The sequence below is a fragment of the Triturus cristatus genome, chromosome 1_2, assembly GCF_964204655.1.
Source record: "Triturus cristatus chromosome 1_2, aTriCri1.1, whole genome shotgun sequence".
In the NCBI taxonomy this organism is placed as follows: domain Eukaryota; kingdom Metazoa; phylum Chordata; class Amphibia; order Caudata; family Salamandridae; genus Triturus; species Triturus cristatus.
This window is the reverse complement of record NC_140580.1, coordinates 1,059,139,574-1,059,154,697: the sequence shown is the minus strand read 5'-3', so window position 1 is coordinate 1,059,154,697 and position 15,124 is coordinate 1,059,139,574. Positions and strand designations below refer to the sequence as shown.

Genomic DNA, 15,124 nt, shown 5'->3' with positions numbered 1-15,124 from the left:
CACCAGCAATAAGCAGCACCAGTCACAAGCAGCATTTAGCAGCAGCAGTACCAGTCACAAGCAGCATTCAGCAGCTGCGCCAGTCACAACCAGCATTCAGCAGCAGCACCTCCGCATCCAGCACCAGGCAGAAACAGCATGCAGCACCAGCCAGACACAGCATTCAGCTTTACACTGCATCACCACCTGGAGCCAGAACAGCATTCAGCAGCCGGAGCCAGAAGCAGCACCGCCGCAGCCAGTCCCGTTTCCTTCCCGTAGGACGCCTCGCCCCGTGCACGTGGCCCCGCCTCTTGCGCGCGCTCCCTCCCTCCCGCCCGGGCCGGCTCGCGCGCATCCCGCTGGAACCGCTGCTGATGCCCCCGGCTCGTGAGGACAGAACCAGTCGGCGCTGAGGAGGGGAGTGCCGGGCAGGGACCGCTTGCAGACCCCGCGAGAGACGGGAGCGGAGCCGCAAAGAAGGAAAGGCTGAGCGGCACGAGAAGCCCAACGCCGGCGGCACAAGTGCTGCTTCTTTTGTTGGGTCTTGTATGGGACGCCCGGGACGGCCAGCAGCGCCTCCCGCTGGAGATGTTTACGGCTGGCCCGAGGGGGCTGTGAGCACGGGGTGCCGGGGTCAGCCCGAGATCTTCCCGGGCTTGGGATCTGTGCCAGCGCCTCTGGGTTCAGCAGGAGCGGCTGGATCTGGCCCCATCCCACCCTTCTGACAGGACTGCTTGGAAGGATCCGAGTGTTGTGTGTGCATTGACTCTGCCCTCCGGGTCGGGCTGCAGGAGCAAGTGACCGAACCCCCTGGGGGCAGGAGCCACGCACCCTGCAGCTGGCTGCAGGAAAAGTGACATTTACCCAGGGCTGCAGGAGCAAGGCACTCCGATCCAACCCCTGGCTGCAGGAACAAGTGGCCTCGAACCCCGGCTGCAGGAGCAGGGCGTCAAGTTCAGCCACAGGAACAGGTGAGGAGACCTCAAACTCCGGCTGCAGGAACAGGGCATTCCAGACACTGGCTGCAGGGGCGGGTCACTCCAGTCCAGCCCCTGGCTGCAGGAACCATTCACATATTATCTTGGTCGCAGGAAAAAGTGACATCAAGCCCTGGCCAAAGGAACAGTTCACCACCATCCTCTGGAGAGATTGTGTAACCCCTAAGCCCAGCTGCAAGACCAGGACACACACAAGCGCACTACAGAAGCCTATCCGCTAGTGATGATAACAAGCCCCCTTGGCCTCTGAGCGCTTGTCTCTAGGGCCCTCGTATACTCCCCTCCTTGCACACAGAGGTGGCTGCCCTCTGCAGTTTATGGAGTTATAACGCTGCAGTAGACACTCAACCTGCTCGCTAGCCGTCAGAACTCTTGGAATAGCCGCATGCGTCTTCGTGAACCCCGGCCTGTCCCCGCAACCGAGGACCGTGCTCACCACACTTGGATCAGCGGAGCCTCGCGTGGTGTACCCTCCTTTCAGCACGGATTGGATCGTTTCCCAGACGCGGAAAGGTCGCCGCAGCCAGCCAACTGAGGAATTTCAATTCATTTTACTCCAATAGAAGGCACACCCAGGGGCTCTGGCAGGGGTCTGGAGAAGGGTTCCAGGGGGCCTGGAGTTCTGGAAAGTAGGCTGGGGCAGTGGTACATTGTGGGGTGGGTGGTAACTGGAGCATATAAGGCATCTCCCAGGAACGTGACCTCTTGGGGCCTAGGGTTAGTTGTTGCTTCACCACTGTTGTGCGTGGGACGCGCCACCAGTGGGTAGCTTTAGGGAAAGAAAAGTAGCCTTCTAGCGAGGAGAGTGGAGTAAGTTACAGTGAGTCTTCTTGAAAGCTGGAAGTAGTAAGTGGAGAGCCTTTTGCGTGTAGCACGCGTGGATCTGGTTACGACGAATGTGGCCTGAGCAAGTAAGAACCCAAGGTGAGTGAACTCACACTTGAGGACATAGTCACTTGTGGTTCCTATCACCCTTGGTGGCTTCAATAGGGCAAGATAACCCAAGCAGTTGTCCTGGGGGTGAGGACGTTGGCTCCACATGGGTTCAGTGACAGAGAAGGAGGTGGTGTTGTTAAGGGGGGTTGCACCTGAGGGGCCCATCTCTTGTGAGTGACTGGGAAGATTTGGGTGACCAACATATCTCCAGCAGCTCTTTGTGGTTAAACGTAAGTGGAAGGGTGAACTCCAAGTGGGTACAGGGAGGGTGCTTAGAGTAGTGTTTGGGTGGCCTCCTGCTGGGTCAAGCCTTGCGTGTTGGGTGCCTTGTGGTGAAACTGCGTCTTCTTGCCGCCATCATGGAGGAGTGGCGGCAGTGCGGCCGCTGGCTCATCGACTGTAAGGTTTTACCTCCTGACCATCGTGTGGTGTGGCCCTCAGCGGTTGTCTTTGACCTTGCACAAGCCCTGAGGGATGGTGTTCTCCTCTGCCAGCTGCTCCATAACCTTTCACCCGGATCTATTGAGCTGAAGGACATCAACTTCCGGCCTCAGATGTCCCAGGTGAGCATGGGGTGGGATTGAGAAGGCCTCATTTTGGTCACTGGTTCATGTTTCGTGAGAAATGTATCCAATATCTACACAGGCAAGACCACACATCCAATTAAAATAGATGCATATTTAGTAAGAGGCGGTGGAGTCCTCTGATTCTAAACCTCAAGTCCGTGTAGTTTATTCACTTACAATGCACAGCAATGCTTGAAACCCAGCTTCTAGGCGCAGGCCAAAACAAGACCGGCACAATACAAGCCGGGCACAACAAAATATCAGAAACTAGACGTCAAATAAAAAACTTACTTTGAAAGACTTGGAAAGCACCCAGCATTGTGTGAAAAAACCACAAATAATGCAGGTGATAGTCTGTAAAATTGGTGCTAACCGGGGCCAGTGTGGCTCCTGGAAGCTGCACACTTACCCTCCGGGCAGGTTACAAGAGGTAAACGATATGGATTAAGGATCCACCATTTTATAGTTTTGTGGCGATGGGGTGGGGGTGGGAATTGCAACATCACTGTAGAAATGTGAAGGTTTTTGGGGTTAGGAGGTTCTTGTTAGTCTTGTGCTCAATACACCCCAGGAACTACTGATTGCGTGTAATCTTTTTTGCTTATGTACATAACTGAAAATCTGAATTTGAAGCCCGCACTTTGAGGAGAGTCTGCTTGGGGTTATCACTTGTGTCTATGTAGTGCTTATTATGTCGGAAGCGGGCTTCGGTGCGCTGAAGATCTCTGAATAGTGCCAAAGGATGAAAGAGCAAGTTCTTTAGAATCCACACACATTGTGTGTATGGAAACGGAGATATAGGTGCATTTATTTTGTATAAAATATTGTGTAACAGCAAAGTGTGCTTGGCGAGAAGAGGCGTCAGGCCTCCTCAGTGGCCGCTGTCTAAGTGCGGACCGGCCTCCCACGCGGATCGAGTTTCTGAAAGAAATCGAAACCTTGGCATCATTTCAGGCTGTGATTGTTCGCTCAGCGCTGAGAGCCCTCTGTGATTGTGGGCTGTATAAATGAAGTTAACGTAAGATTTGCATGGTGTTTCCATAACCTCCATGCTGCCTGGCTGTACTCTCAGATGCTGTGGTAGGGGCCTGAGGGAGGAGCCATAATGTGGGCGGGGTCTGTTCTCTAGGTGCACATCCTTCATACGATGGATGGGTTGCAGCTTTTGGGAGGGCGTCCATAGTTATCTGCCTCGTCTGTTAGATTAATTTTCTATTCTTTAAATGCATATATATGTTGAATTGAAAAACTGTTTTTTTCAACTCACCTTCTTGTTTCATTTCTGCATTTAAACGGCTGTCTGGTCTTTGGTTGAGTGACACACTGTCTTCTCATTGTAGTTATCATGTACCTGGTGTAACCATGCATCCATCATTGGCATTTGTTTTTAAACTGATGCATTCTGGGACTTGTAGTCATAGGTTGATGCTTGCCATCTTCTGACATTGAGCCACGTGGCAACCCTAGATTCATGGATGAACAGCCCAGTTCTGTCCTCTTTGGGGGGGCGGTTGGGGGTATTCGGCAAAAAAAACATGCGTTTTTACCACTTTGATATTATATTCTACATAACATGAAAAATGTGTGGGGGTATTTTATTGCGCTGGTCTGGCGAGACTTATGGAGAGGGCTCCAAAAAGTGCTACCTGGCCAGCCTAGAGCTACAGTGCATGTGCGCGGGCATAGCCAATAGGTGTCGCTTTTGGGACCTTATAAGTATTTAGTTATGCAACTGTTGCATGGCTAAACACTTATATTGTCCCAAAGGCGAGACCTATTGGCTATGCCAATGCTTGTTTCATTGTGTATTTATGCGTTTTATACGGCATGGATGTAGCACTGGTCTAAAGCTAACACGCTTTACAAGTTGTAAAAATATCGTAGCATCAAAAGAGGAAGGCAGAAACAAGAAAGTATCATTGGGATCAGCTGGGATTACAAAATTCAGCTGTCAGTGTCATGGAGAAGGCGTGGCCATGCAGGTCACACGGATTCTGAACTGGCAGGGAGCTAACCTTCTACTTTCCCTGTCGGGGGAGGGGGACGGGCACGGGAAACCTGTCTGACAGAAAAAAGTCAGATTAATTTGCATTTTTTATTTAATTCTGGCTGTTTGTCAGGTAGGCACACGGTTTCTCACTTAAATATCAATGGTGCCTTTCTTGAAAATACCCTCTGAAGGAGCTTTTCAAATATCTGTGAATTACTATTTTTTGTATTATTTTTGTATTTTTATATAGCACGCACTTGGTCCAAGAGCATTAGAGGGCTCCAGTGACCACAAGGTCGTATTACAGAAGGTAGGGTTTTCATTTGTTTTTAGACACAGGAAGATTACATTTGTACCCAGAATCACAGGATGTTGATTCGACGCCAGGACTTGAACGGGGTTCCATCGGCAATTCTGCTGTCAGGCCGCATCTTTCTACTAAACTGGATTGTAGAGTTTATTTAAGCAAAGTCAAAACACACACTTCAAAGGAATATACCTTGAAATTGGTTTCTTGTGACATAAGTTAGACGGGAACGCCTACTTTCTAAACTGTCTTCAATGTAGACCTTTGAGTATATTGCATTGTGTCAGCTGTAACTGCATCTAGTGAGTTTGGCAGACTGCTCACATACGTCACGGTGCCATTTTATTCAATTTCAACTTCCTGGCACATTTCCAGAACAGCTCTAGCGACATTAGCAAAATAGGCTAATATTCCAGCAACCAAGCATTTTGTTGTGAAGTAACTACCCTTTGTAAAGAGAGATGCTTAATTTGTGCTGGTGGCTACAGGCTGTGGGCACCAGCCCTCCTATTTATGGACCAAGACTTTAGTTTCATGATCAGTCTTTGACCCAGAGCACGACAAGCAGAAAAATGAGGCTTGAAGGGGCAAGAGAAACTTAGGAAATCACTGTCAATGGGTGAAAAGACCTGGAAAAAGTGAGGTGGACAGGAAGTGGAGGGGTGGGAGAAAGAGGCACAAGTTGGAATCCAGATTGGGCAGCCTTGGTATTTGGCAACCCCGGCAATGGCAGCACCAGTGACTGTCTCCTGGGAAAAAATGTGTGCACCTGCACCTATTTAATGCAGATAAAGCAGTAGAAAAGCTCTCCCTCCTATGTGTCTGAATCTCGTGTTGTTTTGTACTTGCGAACAGGCTATTACCACTACTGCATACCTCGAAATAAGATGCTTCCCAAGGGGAGCTGAGAATTCACTTTGTCTGCGAGTTGACACAGTGATGTTAAAACACGACTTGGCAGGTCCATTTGTGGGACTTCTCATTTGCTCGAGCTACAACGCGTATTTTTGCTGAACTCAGCAGACTGGGCAGTAAATTAATGGAGTTTGAGATAATTGTGTTTTTCCAGGGATATTGCAAACATGCTGCACGTTCTACACTATACGCTTAATTGTTGTTGACTTACTGTAAATTGCCTTACAGTTTAGACTTCAGCCAGGGAGAGGGCTACACCCAGCCTAAATCTGTGCCATAGAGATTTCCGTGGAAGATGCACAATTCTTAATTCCTGGCCAATTTTGGCATTTTGGAGAGTTCTGTAGGGCTGCCTGAAGCCCTAGAAGGTGAAAAATGACAGAGCAGTGGAAAGGAAGGGGGAATGTCAGGAGCTGAGGAGATGCGGCTGTCGTATCAGCTATCAGTGTTTTTGTCCTTGTCGCCGACTGTAGTGAGTGTTGCAATGGCGGCTCGACTGAGGGGCGGGTTGGTCTCAGCAGTGGGCATTTGTATAATGAGTTTGTGCAGGGAAACGGACCATCCCCAGCCAATTCTGTACCCATCAGAGGGCTTCTCTGCTCCTATCTTCTAATGGCCGCCTTCGTGTCAGAAACATGCAATGGGGGAGGAGGACACACTATCCCACAACCACTAATAGTCAGTGTGCTAGAATTTAATGGCATGTTATTTCCACCAGGCTTATCCTATCTGTATGTTATCTGTAGATTTGGACCTGCGTGTTCTGATTGGTTCCTGGGCTTCCTTTACGATTACTTCAGCATTGCCCTGCTTTGTGTTTCTCAGGGACCTTGAAGAGTCATGCAGCTGATAAGTTGCCCATGTCATGGAACACCTCCAGCCAGTCCGGTTATGCCAACAGCGTGGGATTTGTTTGAGCCTTTATTTACAATGAATGCAACAATAGGTGTACAAGTCAAGTTAGTCTGAACCAGGCTTGGGCCAGAGCAGTGTCTGCTTCAGAGCGTGTGACGTGTACATCGCACCAGGTGCCAAGGTCGAGGGGGCGCCCTTGGCATGAGAGGCTAAGAGGAGATAAGAGACCTCTGCAAAGACTTTTGTGTGCACGACATTTTTCAGGAGGTAATTGCAAGGGCCATAATATCTCTGGTACTTAGTGACCTGCAGATCACCGATTAGTATTTTATGTAGGTATCTCTGGGGGTTACTGCTTTTTTCACAGATGTCCTTTCATTGCCTGGAGTTCATAAGTTACAATCCTTCTATTATTGCGCATTGAGCTATGAACTGGCATCAAAGCGCCGCATGAAAACTGAAAGGCATAGGATCACAACCTTATTGCTTTTCCCCGCAAAATCTTGTTCTTTTAAATTTGCTAAAAAGGGCTCCTTTGGGATGTAAATTCAGTTTTATTAGAATGACACCCCCAATCATTGGGTTACATATAACATCCTGAGTTAATGGGGGTTTGCCAACACTTTGCGCCTGATTTACATCACAAAAGTGATGCAAAGCTGGCAGCACATTTGTTTTGGGGCTTCATTTCCAGTGCAAATCCTGACCTGCGTTGGCCAGTAGCCCCGAGGCAGCACAAAGGAGCACTATGCGCTACTTTACGTCAAGCACACATACCATGGGTGAACATTGAAATTTCCCTTGCACCCACCCTGGATTTTGACACCACTCCCCACCCACAAGCTTTGGTAGAAGGGGATTAGCATCAAACATTTACACCTCCTCGAGGCAGGCGTAAAGATGGAGAGAAGATTTACTTTCTCCAATCCTTTCCAACTTTGACAAAGCAGAGCATTTGTCCTGGAAGGGTTCCCTTCCAATATAAAACCCGTACTTGGCATCACAAAAAATACATCTGCACTATGGTCCTCATCGTCCTGAGTAACATTCATTTACATACTTGTGTGACTCATTGTCTCTGTATAATATGTTTGTGGTGTAAAGCGCTCCGACACTCTATATTGGGATGAGTAGTGCTATAAAGTAAATGTGGTAGTGGGAGCCAAGGAGAGATGAAGAACACCATCGGATGGTGGTACAGAGGGTATCCATGAAGGAGGTGGTCATCTGGGGTGGGACCGCACCAGCAGAGAAGGTCGCACCAAATACCACCAACACTAGAGCCGACTTTGAGAATTCTGCCTCGGGCCCGGCCTTGGGGCTTCTCCTTCTTTATGCAGCTTTGTAATTGGGGGAGAAAGCAAGTAGTGTCCTGTAAAATGGGTTGTTGCTGCAACACAGGATGTGCATAAACTACATCAGCAAGATGTCTTTCTCCTTCCACCGATTTCTATGCAGAACATAAAAATGAGGCTAGTAGACTGCAGTGCAGCCAGCTGGGGTTCACATCACCAGCCTGTAATGGGAGAGCAGCTGAAGGGCATGTTCCGTGACCTCACAGTGTCTTGTTAAACTGTTATATTGCCCAATGAAGCCTGGTACTTCTTTTGAAATAGTGGAGTGTGTTCAGTCAAGGTCATTGACTCCATCATGCCAGTATATTGATCTTTGTCCTTACTTGAAAATTTGCCCCAAGATGCTCAGATTTCTTATTGAATCTTGGCAGTTTGTCCAACTGCTTTGTGCTAGTTTGGCATTTATTCATTTGTGATTGAATAGCATCAGGTTTACCGAGTGTTAGTGCCAAGTAGATTTAGTTTGTGACTTCTATACTTTGCACACAGCGTGTGCTAATACTGGTGCTTAATTTGTGAAATAATATGTGCTGGGGCCCGCGGTCTTGCTTGAAAGTATGCAACTGGCCTTGGAATATCAAGGGTGACAAATACCAAGGCTGTATAGTCTTGATTCCACCTAATTTCTCTCTCACCCATCATCAGGCACACTTTCCTCTTTAGCTCACTACATTCTTTTCCATCCCTGCTTTCTTTCTTTGTATTTTCTTCTTCTTTCCTCCTTTTGTATTTTTCTCTCTCTTGCTCTGTGCCAAAGTCTGATGAGAAAAAATAGGTAGCAATCTAAAAACAATGAGTACTGACGAGCCCTACCTACAACCACTGTGTCCAATTAAGCACTGTCTAACACGACAACTAAAACACGACCCTGCACAAAGTTGTGCACTTTTTTGTAAAACTAGAGACAGGAGGGTGGTTGAATCTTATTCTCATGGTCTGTGCGCTAGGACAGTTTGTGTGAACCGCTGCAAATAACTTTACGTTATTGCAAAAGTTGTGAACGGCTACAGATAAATAAACCCTTATTTGCTTTGATACAAAACGCTTACTAAAAAGTAATTTATATACTTGTGGTTTAATAGAGTGAAACGCTGCTCTGCGGGCTCTACCCCTGTATAGCACCGTGAGCTTTCTCCTCCTTTTGAGAAATCCAGCTCTCTACCAACAGAGATGTATGGTGAGCAGAATCATCCTTTGACACCACCTCCTCCCACAAACATCGTTGCTAGTATATCGTAGGTGGACAAATTGCAGTGAAATATACAGCTATGTGTTAGATTCTTTAGTGTCCGGTCCTTGCATTTAGTAAATGGATTTCCAGCTGCTCCCAAGGCAAATTAGTATTGCAAAATTGTATAGGGTTCTAGCTACTTGCAGCTATCCTTTTAGTGCCTCATTTGGGGATTGTTGTGCAGCATCTATATAGCGCTTACTACCCCTATGTGGGGCACTGAAGCGCTTGCCTACATGGGTAGCACACTGCGCTGTGTAGTATGTGTGGTTGGAAGGATGTTGTGTGGTTGGAAGGATGTTCCGGTCGCAGTAGGAATCTTTCTGAAAAGACATCCCCTTTTACTTAAGGATAATCTGGCAGCTGATGTATCCTTGCTGGACAACTGGCTTAAATCCTGTGTTAATAACATGGCCCCCCTCCAAACTCAAGTTGCCAACAGAGGTAGACCAACTGCACCCTAGTTTACTGAAGATCTTAGGAAAAACAGAAGCCATTGTAAACATCTCGAAAGGATATGGCGACAAGACTATGATACTTGTGCTAAGCAAATTTATAAGAATGCTTTGAAAGCATATTATTGTAAAATTCGCATGGGCAAAATGAATTTCCTCAACATAAAAATTGAGCAGGCAGGCAATAAAAGTGCGGAACTTTTTAGGATTGTAAAAGATTTTATGTCCCCCCAATGTCTTAAAAAAAAACCCTTTACTCCTACTAAAGCATGGACTGACAACATTGCCCTATTTTTCTTTAATAAAATTTCTTCTCTTCAAGCCTCCTTTGAAGCGGCAAGCCCCAACTATGACTCGAAGTTAGACTGGCTGCTCCAGCAACCTCCCCCCACTATAAACTGCTTACGACATATCCCTGCTATCCCTTTAGAGAATTCCTTACATCTTCTTCGAGCTCTAAAGTCTGGCTCCCCAGCTGACCCTTGTCCTGCTAAAATCCTGGCCGCAATGGCTGAGGTAATTAACCCAGCAGTCAATAAGATTTTGAATCTCTCACTTTCCTCGGGGACTGTCCCGGAGCAATGGAAACTGGGTAAAATTCTTCCCCTGTTAAAAAAAACCCTCCGTAGACCCCTCGATGGCCAGTAACTACAGACCCATCTCACTGCTTCCTGCCCTATCCAAAACTCTGGAGAAATATGTTAACCATATCCTCGGAGAATTTATAGAATCTAATAACATTCTACATTCCAGTCAGTCCGATTTCCGTGCTAATTATAGCACCGAATCCACTCTCCTCGAGATCTCAGAATCAATAAAAGTCACCTTGGATAAAGGCAAGCGAGCAGTTCTGGTCCTGCTCGATTTATTGGCAGCTTTCGATACCGTTCCCCATGACCTTCTCCCCGATCGTCTTTGGAGGTGCGGTATTGGGCACACTGCCTTAAAATGGTTTCGGTCCTATCCAACCAACCGACGGCAAACTGTCTGGTGTCCCCATTTGAGGCCTGTATTCAAGCTATGAATGTAGGAGTCCCCCAAGGCTCCATCCTGAGCCCCACACTGTTTAATGTGTATGTGGCTCCTCTGGCACTGCTGGTTGAATCCTTTGGCACCAGAATCGTCTCTTATGCAGACGACACTCAACTGCTATTTACATGTGCCAAGGGTGAAGTCTTGGACGGGAAGACCATCAAGCTCTGCCTTTCGGCAGTCTTTAGCTGGTTTAACACCAATCACCTGAGATGCAACTCTGATAAATCAGAAATGATTTTCTTTGGCGGGGCACCAGATGTTAACTGGCGTGATTGGTGGCCTTCAAATATGCCTCCTCCCACTGACTTAGCTACCACGGTTAAGAACCTGGGGGTGAAAACGGATAGTAAGCTCTCCATGAATGCCCAGGTTCAATTGGTGGTAGGCACCTGCTTCGGCCTACTCAGGATGATGCGAAACTTTCTTCCACTGCTCTCTCAATTGCACAGAAGGATTGTCGTGCAGGCCTTAATATTGTCTCGCCTCGACTATGTGAATGTTCTATATCTGAGTCTACCTGAATATCTTCTCAACCGTCTCCAGGTGGCTCAGAATGCTGCTGCCCGAGCGATTTTTCTTGCTGATAGACGCACCCACACGACCCCTCTCCTGAGAACACTTCACTGGGTCCCAGTACGTAAGAGGGTTCTCTTTAAAGCACTGGTACTGGCCTTTAAGGCTTCTCACAATATCGGTGCATCTTATCTTGGGGCTCGTTGCCAACCTTACGTTCCTTCACGTACGCTACGGTCCTCCTCTGCCCAATTGCTTCTCACTCCCAGGTTCTTCCTCTCACGTCAGGGAGGCCGTACCTTCCAGGTACTGGCGTCCTCTCTATGGAATAATCTTCCCCCCTGATCTAAGCCAGGAAAATGATCTTCTGTGTTTTCGTCACAAATTAAAAACGTTATTGTTTTCATGATCCGTGTCTGTTGTATTTGATTGCTGAGTGCCTTTTGTTATGGGTTCTAAGACTAGCGCCGGGACACTCTTGGGAGTAGCCGCGTGCTTAACAAATACCCAGTAACATAACATAACATGTTGTCTTTCTTTTGATCTTATTCCTATGTGAGAAGTGTTTCCATACGTGATGATCACCGAGGTGTGGTTATCGTGTTATGGGATGCACCATGTAGCATTGCGGGGGATGGTAGAGATGCACATTTTAATGGTTTTCAGAATGCTGGTAGCTTTGAACAGGTCTGCTGGTCCCTTTATGGTATTTCATGTGATATAGTCTGCTTGCCTAGTTACTGCTCTGTTTTGTCCAGTCTGAGATTCTTTGTATAGTTGCATGCCTGAGCTGGCATGGTTGGAGGAAAGCAGAAGTGGAGAGCTCTGTTACGATGGGCAATTCCATCATCTCATATCATGGGGTTTTTATGAGATGTATAGGAGTGATCTTATTGTATACATATTTGGGACTTGCAGTGAGGCACTATATTAAAGTCGTCTGCATTGTCCAGCAACGTGTGCCAGATCTCTTCAGTTATTCCAAACCTGTTCATTGGTGATGTTTGTTAACTTGGCCAGTGCTGGTGACCCTCATTGCAGATTTGTCGTATGTGAATGTTAGAGGTATAAGTTACAATGTGCTGCTGACTGCCGCATATTATGGCCTCAGTATTATTGTGTACCATAACTGGTATATATGCAAGCACATAACTACCTAATGACATGGCGAACCATAGGTCAGCCTTTCTTAACTTACCTGCATATCGAAATCAGTTTCCTGGTTGAGATGTTTCCAGTTTGTGGGCTGTAAATTGAAGATTGCGCTTGAGGGTGTGATTGTTTTCTGGGCTCCGTTGCCAGGGTGCTGGTGCTGCAGTTATCTAGGAAATAGCCATGTTTCCAACTGTCTTCAGAAGCGTGTATGCTCCCAAGTGCTTTTACTGATGACTGGTAGTGAGTTCCAGAGTTTAGTGGCTTGTACTGAGTGCCTCCTACAGATACCTTATGGTTGGGAGATATGATAAGTGGTGCAAGCCTGGCTGTCAGCAACAATGCGGAGCGCCTTGAACATTGCCCTTCTGATGATAGGTAGCCAATGGAGCAATTGCAGGACTTGTCATGTGTTCTCTTGGGTGAAGGCAGAGAAGAATCCTTCTGGCAGCATTTTGGATGAGTCGTATTTGGCGTGTGATGAATGATGGTCTCCAAGGTTTAGGCTGTCGGCATAGTGAAGCTTGGAGATTATGACTGTGAGGATAGCTTGCAGTTTATGTTGGTATACAAGGTAAGGGATGATGTGACATAGTGTTTTCATTGTGTAGAAGGCACTCTTTGTGACGTTAGTATGCAGCATCAAGGATAGGTCTGAATCCATGATTACTCCTAGGTTTCTAACTTCTCTTGATGTTGTTGGAGGGGCTTGAAGTTCATTAGCCCACATGCTGGTTGGATGGTACTTACGCCATTGTCCGCAGGTCATAATCACAGTCTTTGCGGCACTGAACTTTTGGGGGTTATTCATCCTCCATGTGTTTGACTTGATGGCAGTCATCAACTTGTGATTTGTAGAGGATTTTTGGGCTTTTCATTATGCGAGTGTCATCAGCATAGCTGTAACAGTTGAGGTTGTCTGACTTAATCAGATTTGGACAGGGGGTTAGGGAAATGTTGAATAATACCAGGGATATGAAGAACACCGCGATGTTGTGTGGGTTGAGGTGATGTGAAAGGTGGTAGGTTGACTACACTTTGTGTGATGAAGAGAATTCCATTTCAAAGCATTTTCACGGATCCCGAGATCATGGAGCGTTTGTAGCAGTGTGTGGTGGAGGACAGTTTAAAATGCAAATGATAAATTCAGAAGCAATAAGGCGGCTACTCAGTCTTTGTCCTCTGAGAGTTTTAGCTCATCTCAGATGGCTATGTATGCTGGCTCTTTGCCTCTGGTTAGTCTGAAGCCGGACTGTGCCTGACATACAGCCATAATGTTCTGTAAAGTTAGAGAGTTGAGTAAACAAACATTTTTACTAAGGATGGTCCGTTTGATACGGGCCTGTCGTTTGCTTGGTTGGATGAGCCAATATTTTTCTCTTGAAGGAGAGGTCCAATGTAGGACATTTTCAGCTTGGGTGGGAATGAACTTCGTTCCAGGGACTTGTTGAGTGGTTACGCTCTTTGTAATGGGTATGATAATTCCTGTTTCTAGGCAATCCATTTTTACATACAGTAAGCGTGTAAATTGCACAAATTTCCAGTATAAGCAATATAATCTGCACACTCTTGATTCATTCATCATTAGACAGCAAGAACAAATTACATTAGTTGAATGGTAGAATCAGAAATACTTACGTGTGCCATCATGATTTTTGGAGTTCACGTTGCTCATTCCTAAATTACTGTAGATTTATTTTGCTAATAACTTGGTTTCTTCAGGGAGCACTCTTTTAAAGTTGCAACCAAAATGTGTTTTGCCTTATGCAGTAGGCAGGCCTAGGCTTTCTCTTGGATAACTGCTGTAGGTAAGTCGATATTCTCCCACCTCTTGCGCATATGGGGACTGTCCCGGAAATTGTTTGTCTTCCAAGTGGCAGGAAGCCTCCTATATGGGCTTTGTGAAGCAAACTAAAAAATAGCCAATCTCTGTGGCTCTCTCTATATATAGGTCGTTCTTTTTCTTGGGTAAGGAGTCTCTTCCAGTACTATTTTTTCTGGCTTGGATTTAAGTTCAAGTTGTATCGACGTTAATGGGTTGGAGGGCAATTTTCTGGGCCAGTTAATGTTACTCAGTTGCCTCAGAGCTTCTATTATATTGTATTGCGTTCCCAGGAGCGTTTGTTTTCCCCTTTGTTTGCTTTCTTTATCATTATATTTGGGTTCTTGCATAGGGAGGAGACTGATCTTAGTTCTGCTCTTGTGGTTTTCATTTGTAGGTATATTTTTGTTGGATTTGTTTTATAGTTGTGTTCCGATTCCATTTATATTGTCTTATGAAAAGGGAGTACAGTCTTACGTCGTCGTAGAATGGATGTGAACGTTGATTTTGACTGGTAGGTACTTTCCATGGGGCATGCTGTGTCTATCTCATGCTCTGCATTTTGCTCTCTCATATTCACACTCAAGCTAGTTACTTTCAGTGGCGTGTTTTTTATTAGTTTATAATTACTTCAGTGTTCTCTCTGTGTTTAGAGCCTGTTGTTATAGCAGGACACTTCTGATGCACATTCCATCTGTATTAAATCCCATCTCCTGCCAATGCTGTTGTAAATTTATTTTGGAGCGCTTGCTTTTCTGACTACTGCTATTTCACAAAAGACACACAATTGATGGACGGAATGCAGAACACATCAAAACATTCACCCCCAGTCAAGAGATCTGGGTTAAATCCATCATTCTTTTGCTCACCGTGCCACCCCAGTTTAGACCTGGCCATCTGCAAATCAGTCTTGCTATTTCAGGGCATACCAGATCAGAAGGTGTTCTTTTGAAACTATTCTGTATTAAGTTAGCCCCTTCCTACTTTTTGCTTTCTCTCCTTTGTTTCTTTA

The 15,124-nt window shown here is 46.4% G+C and overlaps 1 protein-coding gene across 1 annotated transcript in view; it reads left to right on the top strand.

Annotated features, from left to right (window-relative positions):
• The first annotated feature begins 274 nt into the window (after positions 1–274).
• VAV2 (vav guanine nucleotide exchange factor 2) overlaps positions 275–15,124 on the top strand; it is an 805,614-nt gene continuing 790,764 nt past the window's right edge. Inside the window, exon 1 of the mRNA XM_085612602.1 lies at positions 275–2,479. Within this exon, the coding sequence (XP_085468728.1) occupies positions 2,276–2,479 (204 nt within the window). The 5' untranslated portion in view covers positions 275–2,275. The remainder of the gene's footprint in view (positions 2,480–15,124) is intronic.